At 35.9% G+C, this 21,633-nt stretch overlaps 1 protein-coding gene across 3 annotated transcripts in view; it reads left to right on the top strand.

Annotated features, from left to right (window-relative positions):
* Nucleotides 1–21,176, top strand: part of XIAP (X-linked inhibitor of apoptosis) — a 37,014-nt gene extending 15,838 nt beyond the window's left edge. For all 3 annotated transcript variants that reach the window (XM_006916162.3, XM_015592705.2, XM_006916163.3), the window contains 6 exons: nt 2,829–3,734; nt 4,803–4,902; nt 5,686–5,761; nt 6,442–6,484; nt 10,841–11,041; nt 16,858–21,176. In XM_006916162.3, the coding sequence (XP_006916224.1) occupies nt 2,861–3,734; nt 4,803–4,902; nt 5,686–5,761; nt 6,442–6,484; nt 10,841–11,041; nt 16,858–17,051 (1,488 nt within the window). In that variant the 5' untranslated portion in view covers nt 2,829–2,860 and the 3' untranslated portion in view covers nt 17,052–21,176. The remainder of the gene's footprint in view (nt 1–2,828; nt 3,735–4,802; nt 4,903–5,685; nt 5,762–6,441; nt 6,485–10,840; nt 11,042–16,857) is intronic.
* Nucleotides 21,177–21,633: the final 457 nt, after the last annotated feature.

Consider the following 21,633-nt stretch of genomic DNA (forward strand, 5'->3'; position numbering starts at 1 on the left):
TTCCACACCCCTCATGTAAATATGTACTACTGCTTCTTCAATATCCATACCCCGTTTTCTTCTGTATTTGTAATTTCTGTGCCCCATATATACTTATTTTCTAAATATCATCTCCACCTTCATTTTACTTAAATTCTTTTTTAAAGAAAAATTCTCATCCCTTTCTTTTGGCTCCTTCCACCAGTCCCAAGGTTTCTGTCTTGTCAGTCATCTTTCTCTCCTTCACAATTAACCTCTCTGGTAATTCTTTTTTCTCACCCTTCTCCAAAAGCTCACACTCTGATAATGTATATTTAATGTTCAATTGAGTGCTTCTAAATTAATATCTGCTTTTCAAAACAGTGAAATCTAAACTATTAGCATAGAAATAACCCCTGGGAGGATGAGGTCTCCACTTGAAAGCTTCAAATAGAGATTCTTCTGTTTAATATTATTGAATGATGGAGTTGTATCTAATATCTGAAATGGGGTGGCTACTTGAACCATGCAGAATGTCCACTATTGTGAAATGAGAATATATCATTGATTTTACACTTATCTGTTTTGATCTGAGAAATAAAACATCACCTCAAGAATTTTTCATATGGATTTTTCATATGGATTATATTGAGCATTCTTCATGGTAATTATAGATTTATAAATGTTTAATCTTTTCTCATTGTCCATGCCGAAGTACTTTTCAGTAACGAGAGGAACTCATAATCTGCAAGGTACCCCAATCAATTTTGTGCTGCTATTGATTATTGTAACCATTCATCCTTGTATTAGGTTAAAATCTGGCTATAATTATATTCCTTTTTCTTTCTTTTTTTCCCCCTGCCCCTGGCTATAATTATATTTCTTGACTCTAATCCTGTCCTCAAGCATCACAGAATTTAGATCCCTTTTCTACATGACAGCCTTTTAGATATCTAAAGGTACTTATTCTATCTACTATACCCCTCTTCCCACAAATTTTTTTCCCTTTGAGATAAACACTTTCAACTCTTCCAACTATTCTTCATAGGACAGTATTTTCGTCATCCTGATGCCTTCTATGGACATTGCACTTTGTTAATGTCTCTTATAAAATGTGTTCAGAACTTAAAATTCCAAGTGTAGCTGAATGGGACCTAGGTATTGTACATGTTGACATTAATGCAACCGGAAGTTGCTTTAAGTTTTTTAGCAACCATGTATTGTTGGCTCATAATGAACTTTGTAATTAACAAAAAAATCCCAAGATTTTAATCTGGAGGCTTGCTATCACATGACTTTGTTCCAAACCAAGTTTCCATCTTCCTTTAGTTCTGCAACAGATTTTTAAAGTCAGAATGTAAGACTTTAGCATAACTCTATTAAATTTTATCTTAGCCTATCAGCCAGCCTTGTTTTCTTTGAATCTTGTTTTTTGTCGTCCAGCTTACGCTGATTCAACAAAAGGCCTTGAAGCTAGTGTCTGAATGTTTTCAGACATCTTGGAAACAATTAAAAGTCATGGAGACTATCTTCTAAAAATGGTGGTATGCAGACATAACTCGGCTCTTGCGATATATATGAATTAATACCATTGTAAATTGACAAGGCCGAGAAAGACCGATGTCCACTGCCAGCCTGTAAAACTGTTGAACATTAGGAGAGTTGATGTTCCAAGACATAGATTGTGCCAACATAATGCCAAAAGAAATGGTAATTCTTCCTAAGAAACCAGTTAATACACACATGAAATAGAGACAAAGTCATTGTGACCATTTTTTTATTTTGCATTTGACAGACATGTACAGAGCACAGTGTTAGGAATGGTGAGAGATTCTGGAGGACTAGGTTTGCTTGAGGCAACCCTGATTTACACCTGTTGTCCTGGTGTAGTTATTAGTAGCATCATTTTTCACTTTCAAAAGTGTCCAGGTTTATAGATGTCTAACTAATGCACTCTATACTTGAAACTAATTTAAATAAATAAATTTATTTTTTTTAAAAGTGTCCAGGTTTGAAGGATAAATAACTGGCACCCTTCTCATAACTCAGCTATTTCCTTTTAGTATGTTATCTGGGTTAAATATTACACAGCTATAATTTGGCAGATCTAATGAGGCTGCAGTAGTACTTCTCTTCCATTTGAACAGATTGTTCCTTGACCATGGGAAGTTGATAGTAAAAGTAACTGCATTAAGATCTACACATACTTAGTCTTTTTCCTGAGCCACCCTCTAGAGGGCAGTATGCTGTACATCTGAATGATAGAATTTAACAAAAAAATTGACTCTGCAGGAAAATCAGAAACTTTTGATGCTCTTTAAGAACCCATTGGAACCAATATTGTGGATAACTTATCTTTTGCTAAGCAAAAAAGTAAAGACCTATTAAAAATTAATTCATTAGCATTCTGAACATTTGTGTTTTTTTAATTGTAGAAACTGAACTTTGATGCCTTGAATATATAATGATCCATTATCACAATTATGCACAGAATTTAAGAATCTGCATATTTTATGCTTTCATGTTTTTCCTAATTAATGATTTTACACGGTTAATTTTAATGTATTCTACATCACATAGTCCCTATATTTATGTAAAATAAGCACTTAAAAATGAATAGTTCTGGAAAAAAATGAATAGTTCTGTTCTACCTGCTTCAATATTATTTTTTCTAAGAGAGAAAACAAAAATGTTAGTTTTTTTTATTTTACAACTTGAATCGTAATGTAGACCTCTAATATTTAGAATTGGAATATTTCTTTGGGATTGTATAATTTTATGTCATCAGAAGGTAATTTTTTAGCTCCTAATATCAAAAGTAATTGCTTATGTAATATTTGGATTTCCTAATGTAAATGTTCTCTTTCTAGAAAAGGTGGACAAATCCTATATTCAAGAGAAGATGACTTTTAACAGTTGTGAAGGATCTAAAACTTGTGTACCTGCAGACATCGATAAGGATGAAGAATTTGTAGAAGAGTTTAATAGATTAAAAACTTTTGCTAATTTTCCAAGTAGTAGTCCTGTTTCAGCATCAACGCTAGCACGAGCTGGTTTTCTATATACTGGTGAAGGAGACACCGTGCGGTGCTTTAGTTGTCACGCAGCAGTAGATAGATGGCAATATGGAGACTCAGCAGTTGGAAGACACAGGAAAGTATCCCCAAATTGCAGATTTATCAATGGCTTTTATTTTGAAAATAATACTACGCAACCTACAAATTCTGGTGTCCAAAATGGTCAGTGCAAAGCTGAAAACTGTCTGGGAAACAGAAATCATTTTATTTTAGACAGACCATCTGAGACTCATGCAGACTATCTTTTGAGAACTGGACAGGTTGTAGATATATCAGACACCATATACCCAAGGAACCCTGCCATGTGTAGTGAAGAAGCTAGATTAAAGACATTTCAGAACTGGCCAGAATATGCCCACTTAACCCCAAGCGAGTTAGCTAATGCTGGGCTCTACTACACAGGTATTGATGACCAAGTGCAGTGCTTTTGTTGTGGTGGGAAATTGAAAAATTGGGAACCTTGTGATCGTGCATGGTCAGAACACAGGCGACACTTTCCTAACTGCTTCTTTGTTTTGGGCCGGAATGTTAATATTCGAAGTGAATCTGATGTGAGTTCTGATAGGAATTTTTCAAATTCAACAAATCCTCCAAGAAATCCAGCCATGGCAGATTATGAAGCACGGATCATAACTTTTGGGATGTGGATGTACTCAGTTAACAAGGAGCAGCTTGCAAGAGCTGGATTTTATGCCTTAGGTAAACTTTATTATAAAACCAAGCTAATAAATAACAACTACTCCCGGGCTCCTAAACAGTAAACAGGTTCCTTTAGCCCCCTGAACTGGTAAATATTTAGGAGTAGGCTGGCATGATTATTTATATCACTATTATTCACTGACCTTCGGTTGAATATGTAATGTAACCACTGAATTTATGTGAAAAAGACTACCATATTATGAATCATGTTTTTCTTCATGTGATTGTTTTTTGGAGAAGGATAACATGCAAAAGGTGATAGATAACCCTGATAAAAAGAATGGGTCTGATAGTAATACTGACTATAATTTGTCGAGCACCTACTGTATGTGCTCAATACATGTATTACATGAATTTTCTCTATGCCGCTTAAGAGTTAACAGAGAATTTGGCTGCTAGTAAAATTGATATTAAAATTGATATCTGCCTTTTGTACAGAGACTCTGTATTTGAAAGCTGCCCAATATGATGCCTTATTTTACTTCAAATGAGTACTTTTCAAATGGACTACTATAGACATGTCAGGAAGAGCCATTAGTGTAATGGCTTCCAAGGATAGTCAGAAAAAAAGTACCTAATTCATTTACTTTAAGATTGAATAGTGCCGAAATACAAAATATCAATTCAGTATTTTTTACATAGTGTCATATAGCAATCTTGAAGGTTTGTTTAGTGTCATATAGCTATAATTTTGGAGAAATTTAACTTGTAATTTCATTATGCTGAACTTCACTGTTAAAGTTTTATAATTGGAAAAAGTGTCGTATTGATGACCACAAACGACATATGCTAAAAAGAATGTAACAATCGTAATTTTCCACACACACAAAAAATGGGCAATTTTATATTTGTCTTCTGTAAAATACCTCAAGTTGAATCAGTGAATTTAGTGTGTACTTCCTCTTCAAATGATTGTGTATATTACTTAGATGTGAATTTGAATGTTTTTTAAGCTATGAGATTTTTATGTAATTTAGAAATGCTTAATTTCATGCTGTTAAAAAGGCTCTTTGTATGTAAGCTTCTAATTGCACAAATACATGTATTTTTACTTGTGTATTTTCTTAGGTGAAGGTGATAAAGTAAAGTGCTTTCACTGTGGAGGAGGGCTAACTGATTGGAAGCCTAGTGAAGACCCTTGGGAACAACATGCTAAGTGGTATCCAGGGTAAGATATTTAAATGTTCATTCAGTAATGGCAAATTGGACATTATGCAGTGGGAAGACTTGAATAACTTTTCACCTCAGCTATTGTTGCCTTCTCCATGGCTTGAAATTTATACCAGGTTTATAAAAATTGGGTTACCTACTTTATAGGGAAAAAAACACCTAAGCCTTCTCTGGTGACAAAAACATTCATTTCTTGTATATTGTATCTATAACATTCAGATAATTCCATTTCTAAACACCAAATTAGGAATGCATTCTTATAATCAATGGTGTTTTAGAATGATGATGACATACTCTAAATATCTCTTTGCCATTTTGCTTTAAAATAAAGTACACAGATACAGAAGTGATGTGAATTTTTGGCCTACAAAATAATACAAATTAAAACTTCAGAGCAATCACTTGAAAATAAATCTTAACCTTAAATAGCCTTAAAAGGAAAGGTTGAAAGCCTAAAGAATTCCTTTTAAATGTACAATTGGTTGATCTTCTAAATTAAACTTGTTAACTATTTAAAACTTTTTTTTTTAATTAAGGTACTTAAAAGTTGGAAGTTGTCAAGCTGATATGTTTAGCTCTACTGAGGTTAGCATAAGTAGCATAACAAAGGGAGCATGTTTTTTTTAACCTTAAAATGACACTTGGATGGGGAATTGAGTAACATTTTATTTTGTGGCTCCTTAGAAATACTGGAAAGCAAGTAAGTGGAGATGATGGAGATTATATGTTTACTTATACTTTACTAATTTTTCAGCTACTAAAGTTTAACCTTCTTGTTTAGGTGTAAATATCTGTTAGAAGAGAAGGGGCAAGAATATATAAACAGCATTCATTTAACCCATTCACTTGAGTCTATGGTAAGTCCAATATTTTAGAATATATATTTTCAGATATTATATAATTTGTTTTGCAATGATTTCTTGGTGTAAAATTGACAGTATAGCATATTAAATTAATAATGTGAGCTTTAAAGGTGAGCTTTAAAAGAGAGATCTTGAACAGTGCTTGTTCTTAACCTGAAGCAAATTTGTAAAAAGGGGATCAGGACGGACTGATTTAAGTATCACTATATGCAAAAATGGGCTTGAAGAACTAAAATAATTTAATTCCTCAGCCTTCTGAAATTTGACTTTTGTCTGTGAAAAGTTTTAAACAGCCTTAAATTTAAAATCTCAAAAATGCATCGAAATGAGATAGTGTCACATAGGGTGACCAAGGCATCAGTACATGTGGAAAGAGCCCGGGACTAGAGTGGGAGACCAGAGTTGCCATTACGGTTCTGCCATCATCTGTATTACCTCAATCAAGTTGTTTAATCTCCCTGAGCATCAGCTTCTTGTCTGTAAAGTGAATGGATTGGGTTAGATGATCTTTTTACTTCCTTCTAGCTTCATCAGGCTATGGCTCTTGGGAATATTTATATGTTGAAATAAAATAAAGCCAATTTATAAATTCATGATTAATGTTACTTTTCAAACTCAGATAATTGCCTTCTACCAAAAAGAATTCTAACTTATAATTCATATTTCTGTTTTAGGGAAGAACTGCTGAAAAAACACCATCACTAACTAAAATAATTGGTAAATATGTTTATTATAATAAATATATTTTTAATTTCATTGCCAATTTATTATACTTACAGAGTAGAAAGGTAAACATATTCTTTCAGGTTCACCAAGGTATATTTATTTGAGATGAAATTGCTATAAATTTAAGAATTAATGAAGTACCTATAAATTTTAATGAGATATTTATATATTCAGAACATTCCTATGGAGGTTGGACAGTTAGTTTTCCCAAGTTAAGAAGAAGCAGCTATAGTATGTCCATCACCTCTTCTGTTAAAAATCACTAAAGGAATAGTTAAGTGTATTTTTTGTCCCTCAGGATTCTTTAGTTATCCAGGATTGTGAATCCAGTGCTCTACTAATGATCAGCCCTAATCTACTTGCTTCTTTATTCCATGCCATCTTTGTGCCTTCCCCAGCTTCTTCACCGAGGGGTACGATTAGGTTTGTTTACCTCCTATTGCATCACAGAGAGAGATTTTTGTTAGAAAGATGATTTATGCATCGTAGACATCTTTTAGAAACCAGAACGTGGGCAAAGAAAGATATGGTAAGCAAAGATATTGATATCTCCACTTTTCATATGAAGAAACAAAGTCAGGTTAAGTGACCTGCCCACAGTTACATTACAAAGCATTAGTGTAACTAGAACTGTAAACAGGGTCATCTGAATCTCGCATCACACTCCAGATCTCATTCTTAACTTAGGCTTCATCTTTCAAAAATAGTAGAAAGTTTAAATTAGAATATGTCTGGTGATTCCCCACTCCCTGTACTTATAGCATCATCTGTTTAGTATCTTAAGGATAACAAGGCAAGAGAATGATTTTTTTTTATAAATATACTTGAGCAGGATAGCCACTTTGATATTGTTTAATATGGGTTTTATAATGGGCATAAATAATACAATATATCATTTATTTCAGCCTGTATTTTTGAAATTATCTAGAAACATTCCGTAACATTTCTTGATAATAATCATCCTTATAATGTATACAGTTCAAGTTCTATACTATTGTGGTCAGAGAAGATGCTTGATATGATTTCAGTCTTAAATTTATTGAGCCTTGTTTTGTGACCTAACATCCTGGAAAACGTTTTGTTCCATTCGCACTTGAAGAGAATGTGTATTCTGCTGCTTTAGGGTGAAACACTCCAAAGATATCAGTTCAGTCCTTGTCAATGTGTCATTTAAGGCCACTGTTTCCTTATCGATTTTCTGTCCAGAAAATCTATCCCTTGATGTCAATGGGGTGTTAAAAGTCCCCCGCTAAGACTATATTACTGTTGATCTCTCCCTTTTCATCCATCAATATTTGTTTTACATATTTAGGTGCTTCTGTGTTGGATGCACAAATGTTTACAATGGTTATATTCTCTTGTTGGATCGATCCCTTTATCATTATGAAATGTCCTTCTTTATCTCTTATAGACTTTGTTTTAAAGTGTGTTTTGTCTGGTATAAATATAGCCACGCCAGCTTTTTTTTTCCTTTCCATTTGCATGAAATATCTTTTCCATCCTTTTACTTTCTGACTGTGTGTGTCTTTCAATCAGAAGTGAGTCTCTTATAAGCACAAATGTAAAGACCTTGTTTTCTTATTCATTTAGCCACCTTATAACTTTTGATTGGAGCATTTAATATTTACATTTAACCTAATCGTTGATAGATGTGTAATTACTGTCATTTTCTTATTCATATTTTTGACCTTTTTTTTTCCTTAAAGAAGTCTCATATTTTGTATAATACTGGTTTGGTGGTGATGAACTCCTTTAGCTTTTTCTTGTCTGGAAAGTTCTTTCTCTGTTCTTCGATTCTCAATGGTAGATCTGCTGGGTAATCTTGGTCGTAGGTTTTTGCTTTTCATCACTTTGAATATTTCATGCCAGTCTGAAATATTTTTGAGAAATCAGCTGACAATCAGCTGGGAGCTTCCTCGCAGGTAACTGCTTTTCTCTTGCTGCTTTTAAGATTCTCTCTGTCTTCAACCTTTTGCATTTTAATTATGATGTGTCTTGATGTGGGCCTCTTTGAGTTCATCTTGTTTGGGATTCTCTATGTTTCCTGGGCTTGTATGTCTATTTCCTTCACCAGGTTAAGGAAGTTTTTCATCATTATTACTTCAAATAGGTTCTTGATTTCTTGCTTTCTCTCTTCTCTTTCTGGTAACCTATGCTGCGAATGTCGGTATGCTTGATGTTGTCCCAGAAGCCTCTTAAATTACCTCATAGTTTTGGGTTCTTCTTTTTCTTTTTGCTGTTTTGATTGTTTTCTGCTACCTTCTCTTCCAAATCACTTCAGTTAATCTGTTGATTCCCTCTAATGTATTCTTCATTTCAGTTATTATATACTTCATTTCTGACTGGCTCTTTTTTGTTTTCAATCTCCATTTTTATGTTTCCTATCTCTTTGTTGATGTTCTCGTAGAGATCATCGAGCATCCATATAACCAAATGTTTAGAACTCCGCATCTGGTACATTGCTTATCTCCATTTTGTTTAGTTAATTTTTTGGAGCTTTGTTTTGTTCTCTCATTTGGGACTTGTTTCTTTGTCTCCCCAATTGGTTGCCTCTCTGTGTTTGTTTCTATGTATTAGGTAGAGTTGCTATGTCTCCCAGTCTTGGTAGAGTAGCCTTATGTAGTAGGTGTCCTGTGGGGCCCACTGGTGCAATCTTCCCTGGTCACCTGAGCCAGGTGCTCCAGGCTGTCCCTTGTGTGTGTGCCCTCTTGTTGTAGTTGAACCTCGATTGCTGTTGGCACGTCAGTGGAAGGAATTGACCCTCAGGCTGATTAGTTGTGAGAACTGGCCATGACTACAGTGGATGTGTTGTTGTGCAGGGGCTGACCCTACAGAACAGGATTCACTTTAGCAGGGCTCTGGTGCCTGCCCAGTCTTCCCTTTGGCTGTGTTGTTTGTGGAAGTGGTTGATTGATGCTCTTCTGTGGTCTGAAGCTGGCTACCAGGTGTGTTGGTTTGGGGGCCTTTTGGAGGGATTCAGGTGCAGGCCAAGGTCACGGGCTGCCTGTGCTTTGCCAGGAGCCACTTGGTATGAGCTACAAAGTGATCTGCAGATGGTTGCCACTTGCGTTGGGCTTGGAGGTGCCTGGGAGAAACTAAGCTGAAAACCGAGGCCAGCTGTCACTAGTGCCAGGGTTGGGGCTCCTTATAGCAAGAGGTATGGGGCATGCTGAGGCCAGATGCTGCATGTTTAGGGTTTGTGAACCCTTTAGAGATTTTAGGAAAGTCCAAAGCATAAGCCAAGACAGGCCATTTGTGTGGAAAAGCCACTGGAAGCAGCTTGGGTGGGCCCACAATTTGGGTAGAGAGAGGTCTCAGGAAATCACCAAGGCAAGGGGAACCATGTTAGCCAGGTTGATGGAGACTCAAATATGGCACCTGCCTGTGTCTGCAGGCTGGGTGGCAGAGGGCTCAACAAAGGAACAGTGGCTTTTGCCAGCATTTTTGTCTGAGAGAAAACTGCCCCTGCAGCCCTCAACCTGAAGTCAGATAATTTAGTTCCTCCCCACATGTCACTGGTGCCTTTCAAGCTGCTTTTCCAGCACTAGCGCTCAGAGCAAGTGAGTTAGTCAGTGGGCACTTTAACAGGAACACCTGGGACTACAACGGCCCTCCTCCTTACAATTTTCTCTGGTTTTCACACCTAGAAGTTGTGTTGACTTCTCTTCTTGGCAGTGGAACTCTGGGCCGGGGAGTCTGATGTGGAGCTAGGACCTCTCACTTCTTGGGGCACCTCTACAGCTAAAAGAAATCCTTCCTGCTTTTTAAACATCACACTTGGGTGTAGAACTGGCCCTTTCTGCATCTCTGCCCCTCCTACCAGTCTCCACATAGCTTTTTCTGTATATCCTAGGAACAGAAGTTATAGGACTTCTGTTCCACTAGACTTCAGGAGATTCTCAATGATGGTTGTTCAGTAGTTTAGTTTGTAATCTTCAGGTGGTCATGGAGGAGATAAAGCACATAGTTTACCTACTCCACCATCTTGACCACAGTCTCTTAGAGCATAAGACATCCACTCTTTAAGTACTTTAGGTTAGCTGTTAATGAGTACATCTGATTTGAAAAATGTTCAGATTTTCAAAGCACTTATCCTTCTTGTCTTGTACTGTTTTAGCACAATCTTACAGCACCTAATCTCAATACGTAGTGCTACAAAACACTGCATTTTCAATTATTGTAAAATTCTGAAAGCGCCTAAATATTTCAAAATCTCTTTCAAAGCAGCTTTAATTTGCTGGGTTTTTTGCTTGCTGCTTAAAATTTTCTTTATACTTTGTGTTGAGTTCTGTTAATAAAAATAATTTTTTTAACCCTGTTCTTTTTCATTACTAATTTTTGTTTTAGATGATACTATCTTCCAAAATCCTATGGCACATGAAGCTATACGAATGGGGTTCAGTTTCAGAGACATTAAGAAAATAATGGAGGAAAAAATTCAGACATCTGGGAGCAACTATAAATCACTCGAGGTTCTGGTTGCAGATTTAGTGAGTGCTCAGAAAGACAATATGCAAGATGAATCAAGTCAGACTTCGCTGCAGAAAGGTATGCCTGGCTGGTTTTAAAAAGCAAGGAACACCCAACAGCATTTCATTATGGATAGTATCTTACATGACTTTGTGGCCCATTCATTTCCCTCCTCTCATATCCTCCTTAGAATACACTTTTGTAACTTTGTATTATGAAAAATGTCAAATATCCTCAAAAATGGAGAGAACAGTATAATGAACCCCAACATACACATCAACCAGCCTCAGTGATTATTAACACTTTTCCAATCTTGTTTCATTTCTCCCCCAAACTTTTTTTTTTTTTGCTAGTATTTTAAAGTAAATCCCAGATATCCTATATATCATTTACCTACAGGCTCTTCAATAAATAACAGATAAGGACTTTTTAACCTAACCTTAACCCTGTGCATTAGTCTGCTCGGACTGATATAACAATAACATAGACAGCGTGTCTTAAACAACAGGCATTTAATTCTCATAGTTCTGGAGGCTGGGAAGTCCAGGATATAGGTGCAGGCAGATTTGATTCCTGATCAGGACTTCTTCCAGACTTGCAAAAGGCTGCCTTCTCTTTATGTCCTCACATGGCCAAAAGAGAGCAGCACTCTGGTTTCTTTTCCTCTCCATTATTATAAGGACACTGATCCCATCATGTAGTCCCACCCTCATGATCTCATCTAAACTGAATTATATAGCAAAGGCCCCATCTCCAAGTCCCATCGCATTGGATGTTGGGGCTTCAGCTTATGAATTTTGAGAAGGCATAGACATTTAGTCTATTCCATATTACTATCACACTTAATGAAGTTAACAGTAATTCTATGATGTCATCTGAAACTCGATTGGTTTTCATTTTTCCCATTGTCTAAAAATGTTTCTACAGTTGATTCGTTCTAATCAGGATCCAAGTAGGATCCACTGATCCATTCATTTCAAAAGTGTGAATTTACGCTCTATTTTAGATAAAGAACAACAAAAGCTAACTTTTATCATTATGTGTAGAATGAGTTTTTTGTAGTTGAAACTTTAGATATAGAGTATTCTGTAACTTTTCATGTAAAGGGGTCATATGACTGGAACATGAATGAATAGCATCTTAATACTGTGAATCATATAGAAAGTGTATAAAATAATGTAGAAGAGAAGCATATAAAGAAAAGATGTCAAACTGAATACCTTTTTGGGTACCTTATTATAATCATTGTTTTCTAAGCTCTTGACCACCTCTCCTAAAAGATGAGAATTCATGTAGTGCTAACTGAACATAAAAGTTTACTTATGTTTTTTTTACATGAAAGAACCTTGTGATCTTTGTTATTTCAGATACTTTTGAAACGTTATTCAGATAATTACATGTCAGAAAACAGTATAATATTAGTGACTTAAAATCCTATCAGTTGATTTAAAAGATTCAACAGAAAGCTTACTACTCTTATCCTAAAGATGCATTTATTTAATACCTATAATAGCTCCACTTGTCTTGGTGATGGTAAAATAAACCATTTACTTGGTCATCTTTGTACTGCAATGGAAATATAAGTGATTATGTCATTTTTCCCTGCATCTTAACCACAGCTTAAGCTTAAGTTTGACAATAAGGTGTTAATTTTTGTACCTCAAGGTGTTGTCTGCAGCAGAAGGATATAGTGGATTGCAGTAGGAAGAGAACAAGGGACAGAGTGCATTGTGGGTGTCTTCTCTATCCAACAAGAGTTGATGGGGGTTCTTATCACTGAGACTATAAGCTTGGATGGTGTAGGGAGAAGGGCCAAAGCAAATGGCAGCTTTCAGGGGCAAGGATTGGAATTCATCAGTTGACCTTTTCTCACTGAATCGAGAGGCAAGTAATTGATACAGGCTATCTTCTCATGCTAGAGCTGCTGCCTGTTTCTCTTCCCAGAGAAAGGCTGAGGAAGAGAGACTGGCACTAAGAATTTTTTAATTCTATACAAAGTAGCAGGTGGTTCCAATTGAATTAAAGCAGGTGGACGTTTTTAGAAAAAGTACCAATATTGTTGCTTACTGAGAAATCCTAGATGCAATACCCAATGGCTGTGTGACACAGAATGCCCCAGTAAACAGTCTTCTAAAAATAGTACCAAATCAGTATTCTTTTTTCTTTCTTTTTAAAAATCAAAGCCCTGTCCTTTGTATGCCAAACCCGTATACATTTCTCATCAGTCTTTCCACATGGATCTGCTCTGAAAGTAAAATGAATAACATCAGTTTATTCTAGAAGTGGTTTAAAATAATGTCAGAATAATAGCAAATAACATAAAAAGTTATCTAACTATATTGCTTTTAATGCTAGTGTGCCAGAAACCTCTTGACCTAGAAGAAAGCCTTATAGGAAGTAGAAGGGAAAGGGTGTCATAGGAAAGGATGGTAGAATCCGGTAGTTATTCTTAAGGCTAGAGTGAAGTATTACCAGAGGTAAACTGTTAGTCTGGGGGGGAATGGGGAAACTATGCCCAGAGCATTACCATCTCAAGTAAGTATATGCAATTGCTGAAATGAGGTAGAAAAAGTAGAGTTGATATTAGTGTTTGGTATGCATGACATTCCATTGTAGTCTTTAAAATGGAATCTCAACAATCAGAACCAAGAGGAACCTTAAAGATCACATAACTTTCATTACTTCAGTGAGAAATCTGAAGTACAGTTGCGCTGATGACCAAGATCATTCAGGTAATTGGGAGTGAAATTCAGGTTTCCTGACTTCTGGTCCAGTGTTCCCCCGCCCCCTTTTTTTTTTTTAATTGGTAAAATATGCACAACTTAAAATTTACCATCTTAACCATTTTCAAGTGTACAAGTAGTGTTAAGTACATTCACATTGTTGTGCAACCAATCTCCAGAACACTCTTCATCTAAAAAACTGAAGCTCTCTACCCATTAAACAACTCCCCATTCCTCTCCTACCAGCGCCTAACAACCACCATTCTGCTTTCTGTCTCTATAAATTTTAGGTGTCTGGTTCGGTGTACTTTTTTAGTCATTGAAGCATCACATTCAAAAGTAATGTATACATTACTTCATTGTTTTCCTCCTCTTTTTAATTACAAAGCTACTATTAATACCTTGGGGTGAGCCCCACAGGAATAAAACCACTGGGAAGGGGAAGAGAGACTATTTGAAGGGAAGGAACCACAAAAGGGACCAGCTGCAGACTCCCTGCAAAGGGATTGCCATTGGTCCTGGAACCCCTGAGCACTACAGGAAGAAACTCAAGCATGGTTGAACTGGTTCCAGGCACACAGGCAAAGGGCAAGAAGGGTTGGACATGAAGCCACAAAGCTATTTGGGTTCTTCCTTGGGTTTCTCGTTTGTCTTTTTCTGCTTCTGCTGCATGACGACCTCCAAGTCCTCCTGCTTTTGGTTGGTAGCAGATAGCCCGTCCATCATCACTGTGCTTTCCTTTAACCAAGTCAGGCGAATTCATGCTGATTACTGATTATGACAATGACATGAATATACACTTTATCCTGACTTTTTTGGTCACATGCTTTTATATAACATAAATCAGTTTATAATGCCATCCCTTATGTTGTTTCCTCTGTGCTAGATGCCTTTTCCCTATCTGTAAACCTGTTCTTATTCCCCACTACACCCTTGGGTCCCTAAATCCATCTTGTGAACTCATCCTTCAATGCTCAGCTCAGAGGTCACGTCTCTGAAGTTTTCCCCAGTGCCCATAGCAGAGTTCTGAGCTCCCTCTTCTCTACTCTCAGTTCTTTTACAGCACTTGTAGCATTATTTTGCAACTGTTCTTTTCCGTCCTGCCCATTAGACAAGCTTCTTGAGGGCAACTGCTTTATCATTTTGTCTCTGATAAGTTCCATGTTTAAGCCTACAGTTTCGATTATGCTCAGGAGGTTGTCTTTTAAGAAAAAAATATTAAATAATCATTTCCTCCACCCCTAGCCAGGGAAACCTTTCTGAAGCACAAATCTGAGCATATCTCTCTCCAGATGAAAATCCATCTCTGGCTCCCGGGGCTCCTTTCCGTGGATTGCCAAATAGTACACGGTCAGGCTGCTCTTAACCTTCTATAGCCTCATCTCAGGCTGTTTCCCCTTCAAATTGTATTCCCAAGCCTTGCCTGTAGACTTGTAGGCCCTGTTCTGTCGCTCCCCTTGGAGCCTACTTCATTTCCTTTGTTTAGACCAGGGGTCCCTAACCCCTGAGATGTGGACCGGTTCCGGTCCTTAACTGGGCCGCACAGCAGGAGGTAAGCTGTGGGCAAGCAAGTAAAGCTTCATCTGTATTTTCAGCCGTTCCCCAGAGCTAGCATCCCCACCTCAGCTCTACCTCAGATCATCAGGCATTAAATTTTCATAGGAGCACCGGTCCCTGGTGCCAAAAAGGTTGGGGACTGCTGGTCTAAGTCACCCTTATTCCACTGCCTCTGTCCTCCAAGGCCTTCTCTGTCTCCTAGTTTACTCCCACTCATTCTTTAGGACCCAGTTTAGGTATACTCTGCTCCAGGAGACTTTCTCTTTATGTGTTCAAACACATGCTCACCTATACACACACCCTTCCTGTGTTCTTCATAACACGTAACTACCTTTATCATCACACTGTACTATAATTTCTATTCTGCTTGTGTTCCTTACTTGTCTATAAACTATTGGGGGCCCAATAGTTTATTTGTTAATTGTTGTAGTGCCTGGAACTTAGTTAAGTGTTAAATATTTGTTGAATAAATTAAACCACTATTTCCCAAACTTGTTAAAAGATAACATGAAAAAGGAGCTCCATAGTTAAATAGGGCAATGTATTGTGAATTTCTAAGAGGGGACGTGTACTATATTATACTGCCCTGAACTTAATAACAATGGTTCCCAAATGCCAGTGTGCTCAACCCCCAAAATTTTAGATTCAGTGAATGGGGCCTAGGAATTTATTGTTAAAAATGCCCCCAAGTGATCCTCATGTGAAACCAGATTTGGAAACCACTGCTATACAATAATTACAAAGATCGTTAAAATATGTAATGCATTTGGAATAGTGTCTAGCACGTGGTAATATGTGCTGTATTACTGTTAACTGCTATTATTAATGTCATCATTATAGTTATATTAAGACCACAAAACACATTTTTGTGATATATTTGTTAACATTTCACAAAACTTAGTTTGGAAAAGGCTGAGTTAAGTACTTCAGTGCATGCTGATGATACCCAAATCTCTAGCCCTGACTTCTGACATCAAAACTTGACTCTCCAATTGCCTCCTGGACACTTTTATATGGATGCCCTGAAAACACCTCAGAAATATCTTGAAAATCCCAATCCTGTACCTCCTTTTATATTTCCTATTGGCATTCCATCCCCTTGTCAGCCACACTAGAAATCCTGAAATCAACTGGATTTCCTCTTCTTCATCCCTCACATCCAGTCACCAGATCCTACCTATCTCACTTCAGAAGTGGCCCTCAAATCTGTCCCTCCATTTCCAGAATAAGCCATGCCCTTTCTTTTTGCTACTTTTTACCTGACCCTTGCTTCTGTGCCTGGCAAATTGCTATGTTTAAATATCACTCCACTCTCTGCCCCACCCCCCTCAGCAGCTGCCAATTCGTGAAGGCTCCCCCACCTAGTCTGAACAGAAGGACTTGTTCTCTCATCTTGTCTCTGTACATAACTTTATTATAGCACTTATCATTTCGTACTTTGTGCTTACCTTCCCTGCTACTAGCATTCAAGCTACTTGAGAGCAGATGCCATGTGTGAGTCATCCTATCTCTCAACACTTGATTAGTACCTGGCACATAGTAGGGGTTCAAATTGTTTCAATGAATTTAAATAACTAAGTCTACAGTTAACTCTTTTTTTTTCTCTTTGTGCAGAGATTAGTACTGAAGAGCAGCTAAGGCTCCTGCAAGAGGAGAAGCTTTGCAAAATCTGTATGGATAGAAATATTGCTGTAGTGTTTATTCCTTGTGGACATCTGGTCACTTGTAAACAGTGTTCTGAAGCAGTTAATAAATGTCCCATGTGCTACACAGTCATTACTTTCAAGCAAAAAATTTTTATGTCTTAGTCTAACTCTACAGTAGATGTATTATGTTCTTATTACCCTGATTGAATATGTGATGTGAACCGACTTTAAATACAGCATTGAATTCCATTAACATTTGCTTCCAAGTAGAAGAAAATGTAAACTGCAGTGTTAGAGTTAGCAATCTTAGCAATCTAGAATTTGAATTTCTGGATTTTTCAAAATATTAGCTATGTTATCTATCTACCCCATTTTTTTCCTGTTATCTCATTGAAACCCTAGACTAAGAAGCATCATATTTATTGTAACTGATCACAATGTATATTTGTTGTACGCTGACTTAGCTTCTAAGTTTAAGTGAGTTAATCAACTGAACGTTTCATTCTTTTCAGATAGGCTTAACAAATGGAGCATTCTGTGTAAATGTAGAGATTAATCTCCCCAATCATAATTTGTGTGAAAAAGGAATGAACAGTTCTACACTGGTAGAAAGACAGAGATCATTTTTAGATGTTTGTGTTTTAGAATTTTCTTTTAAAATTATACACACATACTTGGGTGGTTAATTTTAGAAAATGATTTTGCTGTTGTTAAAGTAATTAATGATAGAATGCCATCTAACCTACATGTACTGATATGGAAAGATGTCAAAGATATGTTAAGTATAAAACGCATGTGGCAAAATACTGTGTATTGAATGAGCCAAATGAAAGTGTATGCATTTCGTATATGTACAGAACAAAAGATTTGGAAATATATGCACCAAACTGTTAAATTTAGTTTCTCTTGAGGGGGGTGAGGGGGGGTCCTAGAGGGACTTTACAGGGGCCTTTCACTTTCTCTTTTTTTTACTTTGTTCTGTTGAATTTTTTGTAAGTATGTTACTTTTGTAATCAGAGTTTTTAGAAAAATTTTACTGATTTAAAGGCTTAGGCATGTTCAAATGCCTGCAAAACTACTTATTGCTCAGCTTTAGTTTTTCTAATCCAAGAAGGCAGGGCAGTTAACCTTTTTGGTGCCAATGTGAAATTTAAATGTCTTTATGTTTGTCCTGCTTTGTGGGTGAAAAATATTTCTGAGTGGTAGTTTTCTGACAGGTAGACCATGTCTTCTCTTGTTTCAAAATAAATATTCCTGATTTTGTAAAATGAAATATAAAATATGTCTCAGATCTTCCAATTAATTAGTAAGGATTCATCCTTAATCCTTGCTAGTTTAAGCCTGCCTAAGTCACTTTACTAAAAGATCTTTGTTAACCCAGTATTTTAAACATCTGTCAGCTTATGTAGATAAAAGTAGAAGCATGTTTGTACACTGCTCGTAGTTATAGTGAAAGCTTTCCATGTTGAGATTCTCATATCATCTTGTAAAGTTTCATGTGAGTTTTTACCTGTACGATGATTAAGATGTATATAGGACAAAATGTCAAGTCTCTCCTCTACCTGACTTGTTTTCCTGACTAGTAATAGTAGTAGGTACTTATGAAATAAATATTCTCTCAAGATCCTTAAAAACCTCTTGGAAATTATAAAATATTGACAAGGAAAGAATAGTTTTTTCATTAAAGAGAAAATGAAATTTGAATAAGAATATAAATAAAAAATGGAAGTTTAAAATGTTTCATAGAACACCCAGGCTTTATATTACAAAATTCTCACAACGACCTGTTGTAGAGTTGAGTGAGGTATTTGCAGAGAAAAGTTTGAGAGTGAAACTGTTAAAAATTATAATTATCGTTGCATTTTTCTAAGAGAAAGAGTATTGTCGTGTTCTAACTTCTGTTTACTACTTTGATATTTAAAGCATTGCAAATTTAAATGAGAATTTTAAAAAAAATTAAATAATGACTGTCATGCTTTTTAGTCATATAGCCATTAAGTTAAATTTTACATGTATAGTATAAGATTTAAATTTAAATTACAAGGGGAGAAAAGTGTTAAAGTTTTTTAAAGTGTGTTTTCCAGGACACGTCAGCTCCAAGACAGACAGTTCAGTGTAGCTGTTGGCCAAGGACTGAATTGTTTTAACATAAGGCTTTTCCTGTTCTGGGAGCCTCAGTTCATTAAAACTCTTTCAAAATTTGTATGTTTAGAGTTAACCAACACTTTTTTCTCCTCGTGAGTTGTGAAATCTAATGCATGAAGCTGATGTGACTAACAAGTTTCAGAATTGTTTAGAAACCCTGTTGCTTTGGGGTCTTAAATCACTCAGCACTCCAACTTCAAATTTTTTAAGACTTACCAGTGTTTGTCTGTGTTTACACCATAAAAAGCACTGGATCCTTCCCATCTAATTGTGCAAAAAATGATCACTTGCAAGGTAAAAAATATAACCAGATCCAACTCTGTGCTTCTCCCCTTCCCAGAATAGTTCTCAGGATCTACATGGAGACATTCCTTTTCTGTATAAAGTTCACTCTGATATTTCAAAGTCACCACCTATTGCATTTTAGTCACGTGAAGAGTCAATTTGTTTCGTAATAGTTATCTTTATTTGTAATAATTTGGTGTACTGATCAAAAGTCTTGTCTTAATGTTAGAGAAATGGGTTTAATGTGTTTGTAAATTCCAGTTTTTTAATTAATGAATTTGTATTGCCTTTCCTGCTAGATTTGTTGTTTGTTTTTGCTATTTTTCCCTTTAGTTAGGGGCTAAGATGGGGTAGGGTAGGTGTTTATGTGATTTGGCTCTGTGTATTATGATCTTTTGTTGTTTTATTATAATAGCTAAATTTTGGTAGTTTTTTTTTTTCTTGTTTTCATTTCACTGGATAAAATTGGTATTTTGAACTCTGTGAATGGGAAACTACCACCACAGCATTAGTTGCATGTATTGTACCCTTTAGATCCAATTCATTTTATTTCCTGATTACCCATATGTTGAATATGGGGGAAAGGGGCGGAGGTGTGGAAGAAGTGGGATTTCTTGTATATCATTTCCATTGGAGAAATAAAAAAACTGAAGGGAATATTTGACAGATGTAGATCCTTTTAGTGAAATTTGCTTTAAAAAAAAAAAGTAGCCATTTCTTCATCTGTGAAATGAGAATAGTACCTATCTTACAGTTATGAGAGTTCAAAGAGAACCAAGTGTGTAAAATATCTGTTATAAATGTTAATTCCCTTCCTAACACTGTTAGCCTCCAGGTTTGCCTTGACTCTGGAAATTTGGGCTAAAACTTACATGGTAATCTTTCAGTGACTCTGCCTCATCTTTTTTGATGTTTCTCATAGTTAAGATGTAAATTATAATAAATAGGTCAAGTCCTTAAAAATTTAAATTTCTTTCTTAAAACTTGAAAAAGTTATTCTTTAATTCAACTTTCCTAATAGAAACAATTGGCTTATTCCCACCTTCATAGTCAGTTTCAGTTTGACTTATATACCTTAACACAATGAATTTCATTTGCAGCATAATAGAATTATAGGGGGTCAAAGCTAGAAGTGACCTTAGAGAGTATCTAATTCATCCCCCTTGTTTTACAGATGAGGCAACTGAGGCTAAGAGGGGAAGTTGTTTGTTTAAAGCTATATAGCTAATTGGTGGCATCCCAGACTGGGACATAGTTTGACGGTGAAACACTTCGAGCTACCTCTCCTGGGAGGTCTCAAATGTTATTTTTTCAGCTATTCTTTCTTCTGTATCATAATTTTCACTACATATTAAATTACACTTTAATACAGTAGGACAATCAAATACATATATCTTCAAATTGTACAATACATTAATGTTTGGGTGGTAAGATTCTACTTTGAAGTCTAAAGTTTGCAGATATGTGTATAGATTTTTTGGCATTTACTGTATCCTTATTCTGTATCACTAATGTAACATGTAAAATTACTTTAAATATATTTTGTCTATACTTAGTTACAAATTTGCATTTTTGATTTGATATAACAAAGGCGTTAATGTAATTTTTGTTAGAGTTTTGTATCTTTTCATTATTGTTATACTTTATCTAACCTGACAGAATGACTGATTTAATCATGTGAAATGTTTTGAGATAACTATATTTGTGAATATAATTTTGTTTCTTTCATTTAGTAGAAACCTTTCCATCAATATGGACAACTAAGAAAAATTACTTTCCACTGCATAATCTGGCAGTTATAAAGCTTATTTTTCTGTGAATAAGACTTATTCAATAAAGTACTATTCTTTAAAATGATATTATTTTGTATGTGTTATATTTTTTCTCAGAAAAAAATAAAATAAGCCTCTTAAAAGTACTAAAATGTAACCTCCTAAATACATCTTATGCTATTGGGCCAGGCATTAAGGTACACATCAAATCGTCATTAAAAGTCTTTTCATATTAATTTATGTAATTCTACAAGTGCATGAAAAGTTGATTTTTAAAAGTATAAAAATATGAACCATAGTAACACTCCCCTCCCCACAAAGATGGCCTGGTTGTCCCAAGTGATAGTATAGTCACCACAACGAAGCTTCAACAAGCAAGGGACTTAAAAGCCACTGACCTTTTTGAGGCAGGCAGGCAGTAAGTAGAGAAGGATTTTTGTCAGTCTGTAGAGGCAGCAGGCCCAGAATGTTTCAGAAGCTGCAAGCAATCTGATGGGATAAAGAAGGTAGGAATAAAGAATCAAAGGCAGAGAGAGTTTAGA

Source organism: Pteropus alecto, unplaced genomic scaffold (genome assembly GCF_000325575.1).
Source record: "Pteropus alecto unplaced genomic scaffold, ASM32557v1 scaffold116, whole genome shotgun sequence".
NCBI lineage: Eukaryota > Metazoa > Chordata > Mammalia > Chiroptera > Pteropodidae > Pteropus > Pteropus alecto.